Consider the following 20,784-nt stretch of genomic DNA (forward strand, 5'->3'; position numbering starts at 1 on the left):
TGGAGAGCAAGTTAAGTGAAAATCAAGGACTCTGGGTTATTGAATGCTGAGGGTGGGAGAGAATCTAGTAAAGACAGCTATCAGTCAGCTCTTGCCTTTCTAAATCGCGTGTGATGATCTTAGCTGAAATCACAATACCCAGCGATTCTAAATCCCTGGTTCTGGCATTGTAGGGGAGCTGGGAATACCAGCGCTGTGAGTGCTTTCTCTTTTGACAGCTCTGTTTTGAGCTATGCCAACCACCAGGCAATGAGAAAACTGCAGAAGATCCTTTTAAGAATGTGCTGCTCTGTGATGGGCAGTTCCACTGAAGGGGGTGTTTCTTCAGCAGTGTGCTTTGGATGCTTTGCTTTGGATGCTCCCAGTATACTTGGCATATGTATTTATTATGTTCTTTATCATTTGACTATGAACTGTTTTCCAGTCGTTATGGTATCCTCTCATCCAAGGTTGAATACCTTTCGATCTTGTTTCCCACATTTCTTTTGCTGCCTTGTTAGAGACACCCAAGGTAGAAGAGATAATATTCGGGGTTTGTGCGAAGCAGCTAAAATGTCTGGAAAAGCTTTTAGAAGATTAACAAATATGTATATTCATAGCTAAAAAAGCAGAGTTGAGTTCCCACTCATTCTGGGATGAGCCTTGCTGAGCTTCTAGTAGAAAGCAGAGGTAGGGAAGGGGCCTTTTGGGCTGGGTAGTAGACAGGTGTACATCTTGGAAGGATTTTTTGGAAGGAAGGCATTTAGAAAATAGAAGTTTGTGAAGAGTGATTTTCAGAGGTAAGAAACTTTCTTCTATGGAGATGGGGAACAGCTAAAATACAAGCTCTGCGTCCAGTGAAATTCCTTAAATATGGACTTGAAGATCTGTTTGCATCTGGCTAGTTAAGTAAAAGAGAAACAGAGTGCAGAGGTGTCAGAAGAGAGAAACACCATCTTTCCTGCCCATTCCCTCAGCTGTATGTATTGTCTTGCCTTATTGCAGCTCATGGATCCCTTGGAACCGTATGCTAGGGAACAGTGAATGATAGGCTTATTTGAATGAATCTCCAAATATTTTGCTTGTTACCTTACTCTCTTTGATCCTGTGCAAGTGAGAAGTATTTATGCAGACATACACTGTGCCACCTTACAGCTGTGAGAAAGACTGGGCATCAGTGCAGGGATGGCACATGATGAGCAGTAAACCCTCCATGAAGGCAGGGCTCTGCTTGGCTCTGTGGGGCTCCACAGTCTCAGAATTGCTGGGGCCCCCACAGACTCTCCCTGGGTCCCTCCCCAGCCACAAAGGATTGCTGCCTGCAGGAGCACAGCTTTTGGGGATTTATCATCAGACAGATGTGTCGTCATGGTAACCCCAGCCAGGCTTTAAATCTCCCTCAGCCCAGAGAAATGCTAAGCCTCTTAGCTGCTGTCTTTCCTCCCTCTACCTTCCCACTCAAGCTTGAGGAAGAAGATGTGCCTTTCAGGGCAACAGAGAGAAGTGGAAGGGTGTGGGACAGCTCAGGGCAATATGAGGAAGTGGCACTTTCCTACCTAAGTGTTCCAAGTGCTGGTTCCATGCTGGGAGTGGTGCTGTCACCTTGCTGGGCAAACAGGCTCTTCTCTGGAGAGAGATGCACAGCTCTTATTGCTGCTTGCTATGGGATAAGTCCCTGTGCTTTATGTGAAGGGAACTTGAATTCCTGTTGCCTATTCAGGAACTTGTGCAGCAGAAAAGGCTTCAGCCATCAGTGCTGCTGCCATGTCACCTTGCTAAGCCCTACTTGCATGTGTGGTGGGTTCTGGAGATGTCATGTGCCATACATCTCTCAAAATATCACCCTTGAGTGGAAGCTGGGATAAAGGCATGGTAGGCATGTGGTCATGGAGGAGCTGGGATCGCTGTTAGAAATTATCCTAGGCTGGCATTTGTTCTTGCTGTTGTATGTGTGCCTAAACAATCCCTATAGAGCAAGAGGCATGTGAAGGCAGCCTTGTTGTGCTCAGTTGTGCCCCTTAAGGCAAGGGAAGGACAGCTGGAGAAGGAAGATCTGCCCATCTCCTAAGTTCCAAGAACTCTGTATGCTTTCTCCAGTGTCTTTTCCTCAGACTGTGCACCATGTCCAGCTCTATCTTGATTTTCTTTAACCCATAGACTCAGAGAAAGGTGACAGGTCCCAGCTGACCTGAGAAGGTAAGGGAGTGTTGAGGTTGAGCCTGGGAAGACTAACGCACCTATTGCTTGGAGGTGAGATTTGTCCCTTTGCCTTAGCACAGGCACTGTGGGTACTTTACAGCGAGGTGGAGAGGATGTATGAGAGATGGATGTGACTGTGTTTTTAAAGTGACATCATTCAGTAAGGCAAGATGGTACTTGACATAAAGGCTCCATATGTGAAACCCTTGGCTACCTCACTTCACAGGTAACAGTGCCTTAGCTCCATATCCTGTGACACCTCTTCAGACTGAACTGGCATCAGCAGAACAGAGGAATCTTACAGAACAACTGAGTATGAACATTTCTTTTTCCTTTCATTCAAACAGGCTTTACTGAGCACCCAGAATAAGCTGAGAACTTTAGTCCCAAATTTCACCTTCAACCTGGGCTTCTCAGGGAAATTCTACCACACAGGTAAGCCTCTGGCACCCCTTTGTCCCAGCTCCTGCATATGGCCCACACATTTGCAGGAGCTTTGTGGTACCCTGACAGTGTACCGTTCTGTTGTGGCTCTTGGCAGAACTGATGCATCTCTTCTACCACTTGCAGCTTTTGTCAGCTCCCTGCCTCACTCTTTGTGCGGATGCATGTCTGTGTAACACATTAGATAGAGCTTGATCCTTGCTCTGGGACATGGGACAACTTGCCATTACAGGGGATTGGCCACTGCTTAGAAACATTGAGCCTCTCTTCTGCTTTGTGTTATCTCCTTGTCTGCTCTCTGTAGGTACAGATGAGGAAGATGAAGGTGATGACATGCTGCTCAAGCATAGGAAGGAGTTCTGGTGGTTCCCCCACATGTGGAGTCACATGCAGCCTCATCTTTTCCACAATGTCACTGTGCTGGCTGAGCAGATGAAGCTCAACAAACAGTTTGCTGTGGTAAGGGGCATCGCATTCCTTTACAGTACTAATCCTAAACTGTTCTTCCCCTGGAATAGCTGTTCAGACCCCGCTGAAGATAAATACTAGTCAAGTAACACAACAGCATTTAAGAAAGCAAGCCCTGAAAGTTTAAATTGGTGCATGCCTCCTGCTGTCTTCAGGCAAGAAACAGAATTCGCATGCCTGCCTATGCAGTGTTTCCTGGCACCTGCATGGCCCCAGGCAGCTCTGACACATTCCAGGGTGCAAATCCCAAGGCTCTAGTTTGCTGAGGTGTGAATTTGTTGTAGCATTACCTTCCAAATCCAATTATTGTATAAACAGGCAGTGAGAAGGCATTTCCTGTTCAATCCTTATTCACAGTGGTTTTGTAGGAAGTTATCTAGTCAGTGGTATAAAATGCTCTGTGTCCTGGCTCTGGCCTCCTCAGACAATGCTGGAGGGAGGCTTTTATCACAGAATCACAGAATCACAGAATTATAGGGGTTGGAAGGGACCTCTAGAGATCATCGAGTCCAACCCCCCTGCCAAAGCAGGCTGCCTACACCACGTCGCACAGGTAGGCGTCCAGGCGTGTCTTGAATATCTCCAGAGAAGGAGACTCCACCACCTCCCTGGGCAGCCTGTTCCAGTGCTCCGTCACCCTCACCGTAAAGAAGTTCTTGCGCACATTCATGCGGAACTTCCTATGCTGGAGTTTCAGCCCGTTGCCCCTAGTCCTGTCCCCACGCACTACTGAAAAGAGACCAGCCTCGCCACTATAGCTCCCACACCCCAGGTATTTATAAACCTGGATCAAGTCCCCTCTCAGCCTTCTTTTCTCAAGGCTAAACAGACCCAGTTCCCTAAGTCTCTCCTCGTAGGGGAGATGGTCCAGGCCCTTCACCATCTTTGTGGCCCTCCGCTGGACTCTTTCCAAGAGATCCCTGTCTTTTTTGTACTGGGGAGCCCAGAACTGGACACAGTATTCCAGATGAGGCCTCACCAGGGCAGAGAAGAGGGGGAGGATCACCTCCCTTGACCTGCTGGCTACGCTCTTTTTAATGCACCCCAGAATGCCATTGGCCTTTTTGGCTACAAGGGCACACTGCTGGCTCATGGCCAACCTGTCGTCCACCAGGACGCCCAGGTCCCTCTCAGCAGAGCTCCTTTCCAGCAGGTCTTCCCCCAACCTGTACTGGTGTATGCAATTATTTCTACCGAGATGCAAGACTCTACACTTGCTTATGTTAAACCTCATCCGGTTTCTTACTGCCCAGCTCTCCAGCCTGTCCAGGTCTCTCTGAATGGCCGCACAGCCTTCAGGCGTGTCAGCCAATCCTCCCAGCTTCGTGTCATCAGCAAACTTGCTGAGGGTGGCCACTATCCCCTCATCAAGGTCGTTGATGAAGATGTTGAACAAGACTGGACCCAGCACAGACCCCTGGGGGACACCACTAGTCACAGGCCTCCAGCCAGACACCGCACCGCCAACGACAACCCTCTGCACTCTGCCAGTCAGCCAATTCTCGATCCACTTCACCGTCCACTCATCTATCCCATACTTCCTCAGCTTTGTTATAAGGATGTCATGGGGGACCGTATCAAAAGCCTTACTGAAATCAAGGTAGACTACATCTACCGCTCTCCCCCCGTCCACCCAGCTAGTGACATCTTCATAAAAGGCCACCAGGTTGGTCGAGCACGACCTCCCCTTGGTGAACCCATGCTGAGTACTCCTGATAACCTCCTTTTCTCCCAGTTGTCTGGAGATGGCATCCAGCACAAGCTGTTCCATCACCTTCCCTGGGACAGAGGTGAGGCTGACTGGCCTATAATTACCCGGGTCATCCTTCTTGCCCTTTTTGAAGACTGGGGTGACATTGGCCATCCTCCAGTCTTCAGGCACCTCCCCAGTTCTCCAAGACCTTTGAAAAATTACAGAGAGCGGCTTAGCAATAACCTCCGCCAGCTCTCTCAGCACCCGCGGGTGCACCCCATCAGGTCCCATGGATTTATGGACATTAATGTTTCCTAAGCACTCATGGACCACCTCTTCCCTGACTAAAGGGAAATCTCCCATTCCCCAGATTCTCTCATCAACCACCGGGGACTGGGATTCCTGGGGGAGAGCCCTTTCACTAAAGACAGAGGCAAAGAAGGCGTTCAGTATTTCCGCCTTCTCAGCATCCCCCGTTACCAGAACACCCCCCTCACTTATCTAGGAAGTCCAGGGGAAAATCTCTGGTTTTGGCAGAGGAGGAGGGAAACCTTGAACATTACATAGACAGTTGCATTACATAGACAATGTCTGCTTCATGCTTACAGCAGAGTTGAATACAGCGTGTGTGTTTGTCTGAAAAGATGTGTCCTTTTCACCCCTAGTTTGGTTCTGTTGATAGTAATCCCCTTGGGAATAGCAAGCTGCTGTCTCGCGTTCCCATGACACATGCAGAGTTGGAATGATCCTGAATTCAGAGTACAGTTGCAGCATTATAGAAACAATTTAATCTTCTTTTTGTGCTTAAGTAACATTGTAGTCTATTGCTAAGAGAGAAAAAGCACAGAACACAATTATACATATTTAACATAAAACAAGCTAGCAGTGGAAAGGGAAGGCTGTTGCTTCATTTAGGGGCTCTGGTTTTATTGTGTACCACCAGGGCAGAGCTGTCATCATTCACACTGTTACCAGAACCACATAGTGGAATTAAGAACCATGGCATTCAGCTATCTCTTGTAATTTTAGTGTAGCTCTGAGCCCCGCAGCTTCAGCCTCAACAACCACCAGTTTCGTGCCTGCTTTTCTTTGAATTGCTATCTTCAAGGCAGGCCCCAGCTGTTGCCTTCTTCCCTTCTGTGTCAGTTAAAGAAATTTTGTTTTCCTGCTCCAGTGACTCAGACCTAGGTGTTGTGGATGTGAGATGTGTGACTTAACAGCATTGATTAGTTCATTTGTAGTAACCAAGGAGCCTGACCTGAGGCTTTGAAAATCTGACTTGGCACACCTGCAAAGCTACAAGACTGTTCTTGCAGCAGCTGTTCCAAATGCTGAACATTCTTGTTGGCACAGAATCACCCTTCCTATTTCTATAGATACATAATGCAAAAAGTATCTCAAGTTTCCCAGTCTAGGGAGACTTCTTTTTACTCTGTCCTCTTGACACTCCACCTTGGACACTGTTGCTGAATGATCCTTAGTAAAGATAATAGTTAAATACTGAATGATCAAGCTGCGTATTCTGCTTCCAGGAGCATGGAATCCCCACAGACTTGGGCTATGCTGTAGCCCCCCATCATTCTGGGGTTTATCCTGTCCACACACAACTCTATGAGGCATGGAAATCTGTTTGGAGCATCCAAGTAACAAGCACAGAGGAATACCCACACCTGCGACCTGCCCGGTACCGACGTGGATTCATTCATAATGGAATCATGGTGAGCACAGCTGGGGGAGCAGAGCCCACGGGCTCCTGAGCAGCACACATTTCCTTCCCAGGGGATGCTCATCTAATGACCTGCAGCAAAAACATTAATCTCAGTATGATCCGTATTTCCAAAATTATTAACTGAAATAAAGAGAAGGAACTTGGCTACAGACAGGTTTTTTGCTGTTGTTTCTTGGTAGAATTCAGAGGTCAGTACTGAACAGACAGCAAAATTAATCATGACAAGATTAAATTTATGTCCCACTCGCTTATTTGTTTGCACTGTGCTAAGTAAATGTCTGGAAAGAATATCAAAGAGTCCTGAAACTATGTTACTTATATCCCTTATTCTTCATACTGATCTTTAAAGAACTGCTTAGACACATTCACATATGGATTTCTACTGCATCTGCCTCATACCTAACTTGTCTTCTATATTGTCAGGTTTTGCCTCGACAGACCTGTGGCCTTTTTACTCACACTATCTTCTATAACGAATATCCTGGTGGCTCAAAGGAGTTGGACAAGAGCATTCGTGGGGGTGAACTCTTCCTGACAGTGCTCCTGAACCCGGTAAGCTCATCTGCAAGGGGGATCAATGTGTCAGTGTCTCAGCTTATTCACATGATGTGGGAAAGTAGTGGATCCTAGAGGGGATTCAGTGTAATAACATATTGCAGTGTGGGTATCTCCAGTGTGAGGCTAAAGAGATGTGAAAAAGGGGGCTGAGGAAGTCGTGGCTACTTAAGGTTGCTTTGCTTTACTCACTGCTAAGGAGGAAGTATTGAGTGTTGGCAAGTGCAATGGGCCACATGTAGAAATGAGCCAAGGTGATGTGCTGAGCGTGGCCCAGCATGAAGTGGGTGTTACCTACACTGCTGCACCTTCTAGAATTACCAGTGAGATGTGCCTCCTGTCCCACACGCATCTGATTCCTGTTGGCTTGTCCCAGGCTCACTGATGAATTTTCATTCTGAATAAGTGCTTTCTCTGGGCTTTTCATAAGCAGTGTACGTCCCATGCTTTCAGAATGTATATACTGGAAGCAATTAGTGCGTGCTGTTTTTTGTGATATAGCTGTCACCCTAAGGCATTTTTGGGATATCTTTGTCTGATGCAGCTGTTTATCATTTAATGCCTATCGGTTCCATCAAGACACTGAGCTGCTGTAGTACCTTCAACACTACGCAGCCCCTTCTTAATTCTCAGCAGTGGAAGGCAAATGACATATTCCTCACTTCCCATTGAAGCTAGGACAATGTGCTAGGTGTCAAAAGACAAGAAAAAAACAACCCAAAAAACTCAGTCATTCTTTTAAATCCTAATTGGGTAGGAGATTAAGCTTTGTAGCCCTGTCCAACTGCAGATCACACTCCCTCACTTCCATGCTTATTGGCTGCTGTTCTTTTTGTCTGATCATATCTATGATAGCCTTCTCAATTCTCCCGAAATTGTTTCTTTTTAAAGCTGATTTGGCACCTATTGTCATCCATTTATCTGAATGAGCTCTACCCTGCCATGTTTAGATAGTGATTTTTGGAATGTCTACTTCCATAGTCATTCCTGATGTTTAATCTTCTCCTTTCATAGAATTTCCAAGTTTCTGCCTTCTTTCTTCTCCTTTATATATCTTCTCCAGCAGTGCCCAAGTTTGGGGAAGAAACTGTGCAAGTCAATCCAAGAGAGAGCAGATTGTTTCTGATTAGGTGTGAGCCATGGAGTATTGGTCACAGTCGTTGAGTACTTGTTTTGTAGGATTTGTCATGCAACATCAGTGACTGCACTTACCACGATATTTTCTTTCATTCACGCTTCCTTTGGATCTTGACTGTGGGGCTGAATATGGAGCTTCAGCCTCTTTTGGTTGGAGCTGCAGTGTCCCGCTGGATCAGGAAATCAAACTTCTCTCAGTGAGCTTATTTTTTTTTTTGTTTTCTGTTTTTCCTAGAGCTTTGTGCTTCTCCAGTCCTTGGAACCCTGGTAGTGAGAAAACCCTTGCAATGTATTCTGGCTGCATCACAGAGTGATTTGTGATCCAAAAAAGTTTGGGAGGATCATGCTGTGGAACAGGGTTGGCTTACTTGCCAGTTACACTGTTGGCTGTTTGACTTTCAAAACTCGGATGCCTTCAGACATTTTGTATGTTTACGCTTTCCCTTCCTTTTGGCAGTGCAGCATTTCTGTCTCTGTCAGCAGTGGAGGACCGTGCTGTAAGCTCCTTCTCATTGTACAGTGATTCAGACTCTCGTATTCCTCCCACTCTGATAGAGCCATCTCAGAGAGTTGATAGAAAGCTGGCCAGCCCCGCAGCCCCAGCAGTGATCCGCAGCAGACTTGGACCAGTGTCTCTCAATCCTTTCTGGTGCTTCCAGCTCTCTTTGAGTGGGTGTACACACGCAGGAGTCTCTAAGCCTGTGTGCATGTGATTAACTCCACAGTGCAAACAGATGATGTTTGATCTTCTGACTAGCGAACAAGATCTGTCAGTAAAGAGAATAGTTGTTGATGTTTAATGGACAGGCTGCCTTGTGCCCAGTCTGTTTCCCAGAAGCAAAGGACATTTCTGATCATTTCCATGCCATTCTTGATCGTGAAAGGGAGTGAGAGAGGAAAGCTGTGTGACCATTGAGCTAGTCTTGTGTTACTGAGTGTGGATGGGAGGGAGGAAGAGACAGGAACTGAATGTAGGTTATGTCAGGAGTATTACTTGGAGCTGTTTTGCTAACGGTAGCTGTGGCAATGCACTGTGAGCTTCCAAGCCTTGTTTACCAGTGCATATGTTACAGGGCATGACTGAACACTCAGAAATACGGGGAAATGGTTGGGCTTGTCTTCTTGTAAGTCGTGTTGCTGGAGGCTCTTTGCAAATGACAGCATTGTCTGTGTGAGCATGGTTGGCATAAAGATGTTACTGAATGCAATTAGTCTTGAGATGTGATTGCTAGCCTTGGTCATGTGCAAGTGTTTTTTTATTCTGAAAACCCTACAAGTGTCCCAGGTGTCCTCCCTGCTTGGATTATGCCAGTGAGAAAGATGCTTTATGCAGCAAACTTTTCCTCTAAGTGTTTTACCAGCAAGCCAAAGGAATGAGCAACCCTTTGCAGTCACACCACCTCCCTGGTGTCTCTCAGAAATGGGCAAAAGACAACATGGTATACATCAGTTTGTCTTCTGATTCTCCCCACAATGTGGCCCAGATCTTTCTGTGTTTTGCTGTCTTGTATTTAGAACTGAAGAATCATAGAGTCCTTAGAGTGGGAAGGGACTTTTAAAGGCCATCTAGTCCCAACTGCCCTGCAATGAACAGGGACATGCACAGCTCCATCAGGTTGCTCAGAATCTGACCCAGCCTCACTTCGACAGTCTCCAGGGATTTGGCATCAACCACACCTGTAGGCAACCTGTTCCAGTGCCCCACCACTCCCACTGTAAAAGACTTTTTCCTTACATCCAACCTAAACCTACCCTCTTTAAGCCTGAAGCCATTTCCCCTTGCTCTGTCAGAACAGACCCTGCTAAAGAGTCTGTCCCCTTCTTTCCTGTAGCTTCCCTTTAAAAGGCTAAAAGGCTGCTATCAGGTCACATCACAGCCTTCTCTTCTCCAGGCTGCACAGCCCCAGCTCTCAGCCTGCCCTTTTAGGAGAGGTGTTCCATCCCTTGAATCATTTCTGTGACCCTCCTCTGGATGCATTCCAACAGATCCGTGTCTCTCCTGTGCTGAGGATATCACATCTGGACACAGCACTCCAGGTGAAGCCTCACCAGTGCACAGTAGAAGGGCAGGATCACCTCCTCCTCCCTTCTGGCCACACTTCTTCTGATGCAGCCCAGGATGGGGCTGACTTTCTGGGCTGTGAGGGCACGCTGCTGGCTCATGTCCATTTGCCATCTGCCAGTATCCACGGGTCCTTTTCAGTAGGGCTGTGTTCAATCCTTTCATCCCTCAGCTTGTGTTGATAATGAGGGTTGCCTCGATCCAGGTGTAAGGTCTTGCACTTGAACTTGTTGAACCTTGTGATGTTCTCCTGGGCCCACTCCTCAAGTCTGTCCAGGGCCCTCTGAATGGTATCCCATCTGCCTGGCGTGCTCACTGCACCCCACAGCTTGGTGTCATTGGCCAACTTGCTGAGGGTACACTTGACCCCACTGTCAGTGTCAGTGATGAAGATACTAAAGAGTATTGATCCCAGTACTGACCCGTGGGAGACGCCACTCGTCACTGGTCTCCATGCAGACACTAAGCCATTCACCACCACTCTCTGGACTCAATCCTGCAGCATGTCCTTTTAACACAGCAGCACCAAGTGCATGCACTGCTCTTTGAAGGGTATGTACCAGAACCTGCCTGGCAGGCTCCTCTGTCAGCTCAGTGGGAAACCAGAAGTGAAAGATTCACAGGCAAACAAATGTGATAAATCTTTAACTCTGCTCAGCTTCCTTGTGTGTTAGTGCTACCACTGTTTGCTGTTGCCTATTCAAAGGCCTTGGTGTGTGAGCACTTCTTGGGTAGGATTATTTTTCAGTGCCTTGGGGATGCTTTGGCACAAAATAGCAGAAGTACCCCTGTTTGCACTGAGACCACTCCATGTACCACTGGGCAGGAGACTGAATTCAGGCATCTGGACTGCCAGCAGTTGTATTCATCCAGTGGCATCTGTATCCTCCTTCCTTCTGTTCTTCCATACTGTGAGAGGGAAGGCCACTCCTGTTCCCTGCCAGTGCACTGTGGTGTTGCCTGCTGACATCATCTGGCACCATCAGGGTTCAGCAGTGGGTGCTTGGAGATGGACGGGGAAGCTCCCATTCTTCCATGTGACCCTGCACATAGCAGGGGGGTTGAAACAGGATGGTCATTATGGTCCTTTTCAACCCAGGCCATTCTATGATTCTATGATATGACTGTGATAAGACAGGCTTTGGAAGTTTTTGACTAGGAGAGGGTAACTGATTAACCTTTGGTTCCCCTCAGTGTCCCAGAGCCATTAGAATGGGATTTTGAGTCTATTCTGGACTCTCAGACAGGGCTCAGCCTCTACCACCATTCCCAGGGGGTACTGATAAGTGCGTGTCCCTTCTCAGTTTCTGCTGCTCTGCAAGCACTGAATTTCTGTTGTTTTTCATCAGCGCAGACGCTGTGTTTGTCAGCCCAGAAGTCAGGGCAGTCTGAGGTGTGAACAGCCTCTTCCTTGACACTACAGTCAAGTCAAGAGGAAACAATACTGTTACATGATTGAGCAGTATCCCGTGTCCTTATTTTCAGATCAGCATCTTCATGACCCACTTGTCTAACTATGGGAACGACCGCCTGGGACTGTACACTTTTGAGAGCCTGGTCAAGTTTGTGCAGTGCTGGACCAACCTTCGCCTGCAGACGCTGCCCCCAGTCCAGCTTGCAAAGAAGTACTTTGAAATCTTTCCCCAGGAGAAGAATCCCTTGTGGCAGGTGAGAAAACTGTTTTAATCGCTCCTGCTGGTTTTCCTAGAGCTGTGTGCCATCTATAAAGCAGAGAAACTGCTGATCCAGAGCATGGAGCGGTAATGCACAAAGGTTTTAGGTCACCTAATCACTTTTGTGAATTCAGGCTGCAAGGGGCAAATTACAGAGCGGAAGGGATGGGGGTAATGGTGTGAGCTTAGGGACAGGGACGGCTGGTGATAATGACTGGAAGGAGGGTTGCAGACATTTGGGTCATTAAAGGGCTTCAATAGAGCCAAGTGCTGTGAAATGCTAAGCGTATGAGGAATAGCCCTGTTTGTTGCTGGAAAAGCTTGCAGGCATGTTAACATGATTAATCTTAAAGTAATCTCACACCACAGAATTCATGTTCATTAAATAAAAACATGTTTATTCCGCTTTATCCCAGAGCAGCAGCTCTCTGCCTGATAATGAGCAGATGAAATTAACCGAAGGCGATAGAGTTGTCTGCCAGCCAGCAGTTCACAGGTGCTGAGCTGTACTATCGTGGTGGCCCAGCCCAGTGTGGCTACACAGGGCAAGTCCAGTGGTTAATGCTCTCGGAGGGACTTTGGCTTCTGGGTCGCGTTGGGCTTTTGAAAAATGTTCCCTCCTGCTTTTATCTGACTCTTCTCGCTGCTTGGCAGAGCAGCAGTGTGGCTGTGAAGTGTTCCTCCTATGCTAATAGCATCTTCCCTAGAGGGTTGCCTTCCAGCTTCTCCTCCCCTTTTCATTAGCTCCGGCACTAATGCTTAATCCCATCACTTACGCTGCAGAATCCCTGTGATGATAAGAGGCACAAGGATATCTGGTCCAAAGAGAAAACATGTGATCGTCTCCCCAAGTTCCTCATTGTGGGACCTCAGAAAACTGGTATGTGAATACTTTATCTAAAAATAGATTGCGTCTTTCATCTCCTTCCTCCAGAGAGGAGAGCTGGAAAGGTCTGTGTTGTAGATGTTGTAGATCCGTGTTGTTGCCCTTCACACAATCTGCCAAATGTCCACAGAGGACATTTCAGAGAATCTCAGATTTGTTCTAAACAAAATCTGGCAGGTCTGTTGCTTCGAGCCTTGACACTTTCTTTGCACCAGTCCTTATTTGCAGGGAAAAGCCCTACCTGCAGAGTTGTGTTCTGGCTTTCCCACACAAGCGTAAAGAAACTGTGACCTTTCCTAGTCTGCCACAAAACATAAGCTGTCAGCAGGACTAAACACATGCTTAGCAAAGGTTACAGTGAATGTCCCCTGGTGCCTTTATTGTGACAGATCCCCGTACTGGCTGCACACTCCATGTCACTGTCAGTAGGAGGCTGAGATCCTCTTTTGTCCGACCTCTGTCACCACCCCTTAACTGCTGCAGCGTAGTGCTTGGCAGTGACATGACTATCTGTGTGTACTGTCCAAGGAGTCCCTTCTAGCCTGAAGAGAGCAAAATCTCTTCAGCCAAAGCCAGGTCTTCAGACCTTGGCTTTCTCTGTAGTGCAGTGAAAGAGCAGGCACCAGCCCAGCAGTGATCCTGACAGCAAGAGGCTTGTCCCAGGCAAACTGCTGTCTCTGGCTTGTGTCACTGTGAAGCTCTGTTGGTGTGTGTGCAGCATGGGGCCTCTGGATCATGGCCCAGGCTGCTTGCAATTGCACAGTAAGAAAACCTTGTCCTGGCATCTGATTTATTGACCTGTGGAAGCCCTGCAGCTGGGGGCAGAGCAGGATTATCAGGCTTGACTGGGCAAAGGGAAAACATCCACAGCAGATTCAGGCCATGCTATCTCTAGCTGAATTCCTATTTGAGGAAATTAATGTCCCCAGTGCATCTCCTCCCCGAATGTGTGATATTATCCTGCAGTTCCCATGCCACCTTCTGGTTGGCAGGTATGAGTTCTGCCACACAGCGGTGTGGCTGCACTACTGAGAGGAGAAGGATGGGAACAGCCCAACTGCGTCAAGAGCACAACGTAGCTGACATGGGTGACAGTTGTGCTACCAAGGTGACTTAAAGCAGCTGCATGAGTTGAAGTCTGAGACTGAACTATTGAGCCATGCTCAAAGTGCTTGTTGTCTCTGCTATTGTAGCCTGCATGAGGAGTGGGGTTAGCTGTGTATGGTAGGTGTGTGTCCATTGGGGGTCTGCGCTTTGCAGTGTAGATAAAGCTTTAAATTCAGCCAAACAGTATGTGTGATAGGTCCTGCTAAATTCTTCCTGTTGCAGGCACAACAGCTGTGCATTTCTTCTTGACCATGCATCCAGCTGTCACCAGTAACTTCCCAAGCCCATCCACTTTTGAGGAGATCCAGTTTTTTAATGGACCCAACTATCATAAAGGAATTGATTGGTAAGAATCCTGACGTGTGTTCTTCTGTCATAAGTTGCACCCGTATTGTCTTGCCCTGAATGTGCCTGTATGTCCACCTCAGCCCTCTGAGTAGCTTCTCCATTACTGTTTTCATTGCAACTGCTCAGCACATGTTCTCTGTTTGCCAAACCCAAATGCTTGCTTGCAAGAGTAGGCCAGGTAGGTTTTGATCTTAATGTCTGCTCCCCAGCAGATACCTCGGGGCATGATGTAGCTTTACAAATTGGAGGGCCTTTGTTGAATCCACTGCTATCACGAGATTTCTTCTCCTTTGACAAGCAAAACAGGCAACAGTGTGCTTGTTTAAAAGTTCTTTGTGGTTTCTGAGTTAGGGCATGCAGGACAGAAAGGAGGATCTCTATACTGCTGTTCTTAGCCCTTCAGATTTACAGAAATATCGCTACATGCCATACATTGACTGCAGTTTCTTTTCAGCCACATGCATGCCCTCCCCTTTACCTGTACACGTATGCAATTATGATAAAGTGTTTCCATCTGGCAGGGAGTACAAGCCACTGTGGCACTTACTATGCTGCTACTCCTCTCTTGAGGAGAAGCAAAGACATCATTTTGCTGTGTGCCATTTCTTTGCTGTGCCACTCAGCTCACCGATGTCCTTGTCCATTTGGCAGGTACATGGAATTCTTTCCAATCCCCTCCAATGCCAGCACAGACTTCATGTTTGAGAAGAGTGCCAACTACTTTGACACAGAGGTAGTACCAAAACGTGGTGCAGCCCTGCTTCCTCGAGCCAAAATCATTACTGTTCTGATCAACCCTGCAGACCGAGCCTACTCATGGTATCAGGTAACTTTTCTGTACTGTTCTGTGGGTGAGCACTCGAGAAATATCCCAGTAGGGTGAGGCAAAAAGCCTGGGGGCAGAAATCCACGGTTCTATTTCTGTAGAGAAGCCAGGAAAGATGAAGCAGGCTGGAGACATGGACAGAGTTACATACAAAGGCAGTGGTGGCTGCTTGTATTGAGTCCATGGAGTCTGCACAGAGATAGCACGGGGAGGGAGGAACTTTGTTTTCCTTCTCCTTAATTCAGCTTATGTTTTTCAGCACCAGCGAGCTCACAATGACCCCGTGGCACTCAATTACACCTTTTACCAAGTGATCTCTGCAAAATCCCAGGCCCCTCAGGAGCTGCGCAACCTGCAGAGCCGATGCCTGCTCCCTGGCTGGTATTCAACTCACCTAGAGCGCTGGCTAACATACTTCCCCTCTGGGCAGGTAGGAGGTTTAGCTGCAGAGTGAAATAGATTAATAATGCTTTGACAACGCTGACTTTGGAAGAGAGCATGCAAAACTTCTGAGTGGAGGGGATGAACACTGCTGTCTGGCCTCAGAACTAAGGTGACAAAGCAGAAACTGGTCTCGAGGAGTCCTTTCTAGGTTTAGTGCAGAGAAGCAGAGAACAAATCTCTCTCTCTTCCTCCCCTGCTCCTTCTCTTTTCCCAGATCCCTTCTCCTCAGTCCCTTTATATTCTTTTCATTTCACTTTTTCTCTTATCTTTTGGAACAAGAACCACCGTTTGCTTTTCCTACTACAAACTAGTAAGAAATCAGGCTTAAATACTTCAATTTTGCCCTTTACTGTATTTGTAAATGTAAATGACTACAAGATGATTCTGTGATCTCTCAGACAGCCCCACGGGCTTGAGAGGTTCAGAACAGCCGTATCGGAGCTCCCTTCCTTTCATCTGGGCAGCTTGCAGCCCTGGGACCCCCTACAGGCCCAGCTGGTGTTCATCCACTTGCTCTGGTTTCATAGCTTTAAAGAGAAGCTCTTGGCCTCTGCCACTTGTTAGCTTCCATGTTGTGAAGCCTTTAGCTGTCTGCAGAGGTTTAACTTTGCAAAAGGTCAGTTAATATACGCTACAGACCATTTCTGTCTCAAAATTCCCAAGACGTTTATAAACCAAGACATTATGAGTCAGAAAATATTTTCTCAATTTCTTTCTGATCCTGCAGTTATCCTCAGTCTATATTCCAGCAGCCTCACAATGCCCATTAGTCTCTTGAGATTGCTGCCTTGGCAGTCAGTAACTGTACATGATAGATCTGCCAAGACTAAAATTAGAGAGAAGGGAAAATAAATCAGAGACCTATATCTCTGGTTACTGTCAGAGTAAGACTACTGCAGTTCAGCTATTCGTCATGGAATAATTAGCAGGAAGAATAACTGATTGGTGCCACATTGCAAGGAGAAGTTGTGGTGAGTAGATCCTTCAAGACAGCACGATGTGTAGCCAGAAGTTATTGTATTAATTCTGCAACCCGTGCCTCCTTTGTGTGAGAATTAAGAATTAAATCAATAGCTCAGCCTGCCTCTTTCATAAAACTAATGCAGGAGCTGCTTACTGTGTGTGTTCCTCCATGTCTGTGGAGCTGGAGCAGGCAAACAGACGTTGACTGTTCCTACATAAAATGTACCGTCACGTTCTTGGGCTTCAATCTCATTGCCTTACTAATCCTGGAGGTCACTGATGTGTGGAATAATAGAGCCAGGGACACCAACTGGGTGGGCACTTTAAAAAAGAAAAAGGGAAAGAAAATTGCATTCTATGGCCACTCTTTGTGGCGTTAGCTTTGCACTGGCACACCATTCCTACACTTGCTAAGGGTCAGGGACTTCTACGTTTCCCCAGACTTCAGTGCATGTGATGATTTTTCTTTAGAACAGTTGGCATCTCAGCAAAGTGCTGTTCTTTATTGTCTATTATATGTGCAGCGGGAGAATAAGCTTTGGTTACGGAAGAATGCTGGACATAATGGTTGACATCTGAAAAAAGGACGCACAAGGCAGTCTGTAAATAATGCTGTTACTGGGCCTCAGTGCTGGCTTACAGGGGAGGGTGGACAGAGACAAATTATTAGACAAACTCTGTTGGAATTTACCATCCTGTTGTACTTGTGGCTCTTGTTGTAACTTCTCTGCTACATCCTCCTCTATTGTGTGGCTCCAGAATAAGCAGACAGCAGTAGCCTGCTCATATGAATGAAGGCAGCGGACAGTTCTGAGAGCTGGAAAGCTCAACACAAGCTGTTGGAGGTTAAGGTGGCTGCTGTTATTTCAGATTCTCATTGTGGATGGTCAGGAGCTGAGACACAACCCTGCCTCTGTGATGGACAACATCCAGAAGTTCTTGGGAGTTACACCACTCTTCAACTACACTCAGGCCCTAAGGTAGGGAAGTCATTTTCTACTTTCTTAGCCAAGTGTGGTACAATAAGCAATTGATTGGAACAACATATCTTGTCTCCCACCACAATGCCTGCCAAGGTTTCAGAAGTATGTCTAAACCTTAAATGAATTTAGGTGGCTGTGTCTGAATGCCGTGAGACACTAGATTGGACTCATATCTTGGCCCAATGAAATAAGAAGGGAAGGGCTATTTTTTGGCACATGGTGGAGAGGCATGATGTGGCTCACAGAAGTAATTACAGTGGTTTTGATTTGGTTTTTGTGGTTTCAGGAAAGGTGCTTGAAACTATTAAAGCTCCTTATGCTTTGTGTTTGTTACACCTCGAACCTGGCAGAAAGCAGAGAATGCGGGATAAAAATGAATGATGGGCTGCTCTTATCTTCACCTCAGTGGAGATTTAGGGACACATCACACAGTTGTGAGATAGAGTCTGTTATTACAGAAGATGTGGACTTGCCAGCCGAGTGCTGTCTGAGGAATTGTTATCAGAGGCAGTACCTCATTGCTACCAAGTTGAAGACCATTAGTCAGCCATTACTATGATGTTCTCCACAGTGCAATTTGATTAAGTGCTAGCTGAAGGTGAACTGAGTTGGTATCAGTCTTCAGTGGCAAGTCCACTGGAAATCTGGAATATTGTTCTTTACTGCTGAAATCTGGCTTTTCACAGCTGCTCTGCCATCTCAGCCTATGCTAGCTGAGGGTAATAGGTGTGCCTGTGTATTTGTGTAGGCACACTGCAATTGCTCTTCCTTTAACAGTAAGGATAGGAGTACCAATTTAGGCCTCCTCCTCCTAGGGGTATTTTCCGAAGGAGTGGCACGTGGCTGCCCTGGGGTGTTCAGATTTAAGGAAATGTGATTACTCGGAAGCCTCACTTGCAGAAGGACATCACAGTAGCCAAGTGCTGAACACAACAACAGAACAGCAGCCTGAATTGCTCAGATAAAAAAATAAATCACGATAATAAACAAAAGATTGAACTGGGATATACCTGTGGAGCTATTTAGTTTCTGCAGCTACTAAATGGGTATGTGGCCATATCTTCTAAATACCGCTGTCCTTTTCAGATTTGATGAAGCGAAAGGATTTTGGTGCCAGCTGTTAGATGGAGGAAAGACCAAATGCCTGGGAAAGAGTAAAGGAAGAAAATACCCTGACATGGATTCCTCGGTGAGTAACTTTCTCAGATTTGTTAGCAGCAGAAGATCAGATGTCGACACGTTAAATGCTTTAGCAAACCCCCCTGGATTTTCCTACTGCCAGTGATAGGAAATGACCCATGGACCAGTGACAGAAACACGCACAGGGTAGCATTTTCTTTCACACTAATATAGTTTGTCTTTCTTTTCCATGCAGTCACGGCTGTTCCTAAGAGACTTCTACCGGGAGCACAACATTGAATTATCCAAGCTGATGAACAGACTTGGACAGCCCCTTCCAACCTGGCTCCGAGAGGAACTGCAGAACTCCAGCTGGAGCTGAGAGGGACTCCCCTGTTCCCAGTGCCACTGGGATGTGTGGTGCTCCAACATGTGCTGTGATGCCATCTCTCACCAAGCCAAAACAAGTGGACAAATGAGCAGTAGCAGAATGTGCATGTGGAGCCTTTCCCCACCATTGGGAAGGGCTGCTGCTTCTGACACTGCCCTGGGGCATGGAGTGCAAATCTCATTCTGGAGTATTAATGGTGTGTCACACTTTGACTCTTACTTACAGGAAGGATTTGTAATGCCTGCCCTACTTTGAGCAGGAGCGAGAGCACGGTTAACACTTTATGTTTAAATTACTCTTCTCAGTATCTGAAACGGGCACTAGTTGGAGGGTTAATGTCTTTCACCTCTGAGTCCAGAAGAAAAGGTGTAAGAGGTAAGATGTAGAGCCCACTCATGAGAAAAGAGCAGCCTAAGAAAAGGGGAATCTAGTCCAGTGAACCTCAGCTTTTATCCAGTAATCTGTTATTTGGCAGCAGCAAGGTACAAGAACACCTCTTTCCTCCCCATGTGGAGTACAGTGGCCATTACCATTTCTTACAGTGCCACAGTGCGTGTGTGCTGGGGACTGTGCTGTCTTGGAGACAGATGTAACAGGTATAAGATTGCCTCTCCTTATCTGCAGCCTTGCTGGTGCAGTACAGTGGACAGTGGGCAGTGGGAGATAAGGCAAAGCTGCAGACACTGACACCAAATTAATTTCTTATCTTAGGGAAAAGATGACATGGCAAGTATTTCTCTATAGGGCCTTCAGCCAGTTCAGAAGATGCCCAAGGAATGGTAAGTAAGTCAGACCCCTTGGAGCACTTTGGAGGCCTATCTTAGCAGAGCGCAGTAGCCTGGGGGAGGCAAAACTCAGGTACTGTAAATAAGGCTGAAAGCAGACGGTTCAGTTCCCTCTGTCTGAATAACTCTAAAAAAAAAAAAAAAAAAGCAACATTTTTTGTCTTCTCACAGCTCCAGGGCCCCTACCATGTCTGCTAATACCTGTTTAATCCCCCTGCAGTCCAGCAGTGCAAGGAGAAATAAAAAACCCAAACCAGAGTAAGTACCACGAAGACATACAGATGCAGAGAGGGCTTAGCATTTTAAGCAAGAATGTGGTTTTCTGTATCCAAAAGGGGCTGTTTGTTTAGAATACTATTTCTGCACATAGTCAATAATTTAAGTACACTATGGTGCTGTGCCTCCTTGTGCAGTTGCTGGATAATTTTTCTCAGAGGAAATCCTCCATCATGGCTGTACATGTTTTCTGTTGCTGAGCCACGGGCTTCTGAAGTTGTGTGGGCTGTTGTCCCTCCCTCCTGGGGCACAGATGGACCTGTACTGCTGCAGTTCCACAGAGGGGCAGGATCCATGTGAGCACAGGTTATGGAAACTTCCACAACTGTCACGAGCTCCTTTTCGCCTATCAGAGGAGAAAAGTTGCTTCAACCAAGCTTTTCCATTGAGCCTTAGGTATTGTGTATTTCTGAATGAATGGTGCATTTACCGTTGTATGTAAATGTATATAGTATGCAATATAGTATTTTATTTCATGTGCCCTTGGAAAGGGTTATTTTGTGCAGCCAAAAAAAAAAAATGGACAAAGACTAGAAACCCCTCTCTCAGTCCTGTTAGAGAGAAGAGCCCAACTTCCTGCACTGGATCATGTATAGCATCATTCACATTGAATGATAATGAAGAAATTCCTGGCTCTCAAAACTGAGCACAAGTGTCTGAATAAAGGCTAGAAGTAGTAGTAAGTGGATTCAATAAATGTACTACTTATTTTTCTTC

The 20,784-nt window shown here is 46.6% G+C and overlaps 1 protein-coding gene across 8 annotated transcripts in view; it reads left to right on the forward strand.

The window, feature by feature from the left end:
• The window catches only part of NDST2 (N-deacetylase and N-sulfotransferase 2), a 126,844-nt gene extending 106,060 nt beyond the window's left edge, over positions 1-20,784 (forward strand). For all 8 annotated transcript variants that reach the window (XM_072339962.1, XM_072339963.1, XM_072339964.1 and 5 more), the window contains 12 exons: positions 2,526-2,613; positions 2,927-3,081; positions 6,316-6,501; positions 6,936-7,064; positions 11,752-11,934; positions 12,723-12,819; positions 14,155-14,278; positions 14,932-15,106; positions 15,366-15,536; positions 17,384-17,493; positions 18,583-18,685; positions 18,872-20,784. In XM_072339962.1, the coding sequence (XP_072196063.1) occupies positions 2,526-2,613; positions 2,927-3,081; positions 6,316-6,501; positions 6,936-7,064; positions 11,752-11,934; positions 12,723-12,819; positions 14,155-14,278; positions 14,932-15,106; positions 15,366-15,536; positions 17,384-17,493; positions 18,583-18,685; positions 18,872-18,997 (1,647 nt within the window). In that variant the 3' untranslated portion in view covers positions 18,998-20,784. The remainder of the gene's footprint in view (positions 1-2,525; positions 2,614-2,926; positions 3,082-6,315; positions 6,502-6,935; positions 7,065-11,751; positions 11,935-12,722; positions 12,820-14,154; positions 14,279-14,931; positions 15,107-15,365; positions 15,537-17,383; positions 17,494-18,582; positions 18,686-18,871) is intronic.

Source organism: Excalfactoria chinensis, chromosome 6, assembly GCF_039878825.1.
Source record: "Excalfactoria chinensis isolate bCotChi1 chromosome 6, bCotChi1.hap2, whole genome shotgun sequence".
NCBI lineage: Eukaryota > Metazoa > Chordata > Aves > Galliformes > Phasianidae > Excalfactoria > Excalfactoria chinensis.